This window comes from Haliotis cracherodii, unplaced genomic scaffold, assembly GCF_022045235.1.
Source record: "Haliotis cracherodii isolate W230 unplaced genomic scaffold, xgHalCrac1.p SCAF_4, whole genome shotgun sequence".
NCBI classification, from domain to species: domain Eukaryota; kingdom Metazoa; phylum Mollusca; class Gastropoda; order Lepetellida; family Haliotidae; genus Haliotis; species Haliotis cracherodii.
In genome coordinates, this window is record NW_027266297.1 from 63,193,000 (window position 1) to 63,195,529 (window position 2,530).

Here is a 2,530-nt window from a genome sequence, read left to right on the forward strand (position 1 = left end):
TCCTTGTAAAGTACATGAACAGGAATGTGAGAAGCATGGCAATGGTTACATACTGGTGATGCTTTACTGAATCACTGATAAACAAATACAATCTCGTGTCCCTTCCAAAGCTTGAGCAGAAGTTCTGCCAGGGTGAGCACCAAGACCAAAACACTTTATAGTTGTAGTAAATAAGCTCACATATATTTTATAAGCGTCATAGCAAGATATATGAACTTAAGTCCAACAAATACTTGTATAATTTTGAAACTGTTTAAATCCTGAGAAAACTCTTACTTGTATTTGTGTGTGTATATTACTTAAAAGCATTATCATGAAAAAGTATGTCATTCTAGATTTGAAGTAAACGTATCTAACCAATGATTAGTTTTTATCCACGAATGAAATTAACATTGGGTCCGGAATACGAATATTTATGAATCAGTTCTGATTTAAGAAACAATCTTATATCCGGCTTCTCTCGGCGAAATGACAAATTATAATTTTGTGATTGGTGGTTATCTTAATCTTGATGAAAGTGAAAGATGATCTCCAAATTGGGGGTTTAAATGATTATGAGAGTGTTACAGAATTACACAATGAATAATCAGCCTACAGATATGAGAATCGACAGCGCGACAGCTTCACTCAGTGTCAGTGACCGAAGCAAAAACATATACAAGAACATACAGAAAAGAAAGAAACTACCATGATGAGTATCGTATTTTCCATTTATTTTACTTACACAAAACACAATCTCTCACAGACGTCATCTACTGAGCATGTTTATATCCATGGACATGTCCCGTGCAAATGTCTGCGTCACACTTTAGTTTATACCTCATTGTCACATTGTCACTGAGGGTAGCACGTTGCACTGAGCAATATATAGTTTCCATGGCGACACTGACCATGGGGCAGTGTTAGTTTTGGGTGTGGTGGCCCTGGTCTTCTATAGTTCTACCCGACTCTATCTCTACCTACATCCGGGTGCCATCCTCATACTGTTGACCTTACCGCCAAAGAACCTTGACCGACACAAATGTACCTTGAACACGTACCCCAAAGTTTGTTCAGATGGGGTGGGAGACCGCATGTTCGCCCTCAACAGATCCCGGGTCCCGGCAGCTCGCACTGCATATCTGTCTACCCGCACCTGTGTGGTCACACCTTGTCATTGGTGCAGTGTTTGCAGGGTGGGGAGCCCGGGGGTGGGGGATACACGGGAGCACACTTATCCATGCCTACAGCTGTGGTTGGTAGTCTCGGGAAGGCAGAGTAGGCATCGAAACAGGGGGGACTCTGGTTCATGCATGATATCATCCTTCTCATCTCTTCAAGAGCGTTAGCTTGCATCAGTATATAGTTCTTGGCCAGCAACAAGGTTGCAATTTTGGAAAGTTTTCTCACGGACGGACTGTGAGCGTAGGGTATAACTGAACGCAGTTCGTCAAGCGCGTCGTTAAGGTCGTGCATGCGACGTCTCTCTCTGGCGTTGATGTTGAGACGGACGACCTTTGTCTCCCCCGACTTCGACTTCCTCGTCCGTACTTTCCCGAGAAGGTCCCGTTCCGAATAGCCCTCAGGCAACTCTCCATCCTCCCCGCGCTTGGACAAGGTACTGTCATCGCTCCACGCACCACCTTCATCATCGTCTTGTTTACCTTCGTATTCTCCGTCTAAATCCTGTTCCTTGACCCGATCCCTGGAAGCAGGGTGGCCGACGCTGACATAGTCGTCGTCGCCGCTGTCGTTGTCGCTGTACTGTCCACCAGCGCCCCCGATCTGTTTCGTGGCCTGTGTGAGAGAAGCTAAATAGCCGCTGCCCGGCATGCCTTGACCACACCGAGATTCAAAGTCCGACTTCACAGATTCGCTAAAACACGGAAACTCCATCACACGTGTAAAGTTCTACGAAGTCCCTGTAAAATCCCCGCTCCCGTTTCGAGCCAGCGCCCGTGGGAGGACTATCCGAACAGGAGATGGTCGACAAAGATGAGCAAAGTTTCTACACAAATTACCGGCAGTTTTCGGGTGCCGGGTTGGGTAGGCGGGTGGTGTCTGAGACGCTCTCACAATGTAATCCGTCCGACACGCAGGCAATCGCTTAACATGGCAGCAAAAAGGAATCGTATTAACAAATTAATTGAAGTGTTTGAGGCTGTGCGGTAAGCGAGCTCCCATTGGTTGGGGAACGAATCCAGAAGTGACAAGCGCAAATAGAGTAGCGGCCTGCGGCAGGGGGGTGGGGCGAGGCAGATGGGGGGTGGGGCGAGGCAGGTGGGGGAGGGGGTCTCGGGCTAGGGAGGTGTGTGTTTGGGATGGGGGGCTAATCAACTCAGTAGCAGGAAGCACTGGTATCAACTGGGTGAATACTTCTCTATTCACAGACACGAATGGCTATTTTTACAGGAATATCGACTCCTATCTCCTGAGATTGCTTGTCGCTAACCAAATCCACTTGAAGTATTTCCCGGTCGTAATGAGGAACAATAAAGGCAGTTTGATAGCCAGACGATCAGCCGGGGGATGAGCGGGCTAAGTAGCCGGC

General features: G+C 47.3%; 1 protein-coding gene across 1 annotated transcript; it reads right to left on the bottom strand.

Moving 5' to 3' along the window:
* Positions 1 to 729: 729 nt before the first annotated feature.
* LOC139480024 (class E basic helix-loop-helix protein 23-like) lies at positions 730 to 2,084 on the bottom strand. The gene has a single exon (XM_071262999.1). The coding sequence runs from the start codon at positions 1,873 to 1,875 to the stop codon at positions 1,144 to 1,146; it is 732 nt and encodes a 243-aa protein (XP_071119100.1). The 5' UTR covers positions 1,876 to 2,084; the 3' UTR covers positions 730 to 1,143.
* Positions 2,085 to 2,530: the final 446 nt, after the last annotated feature.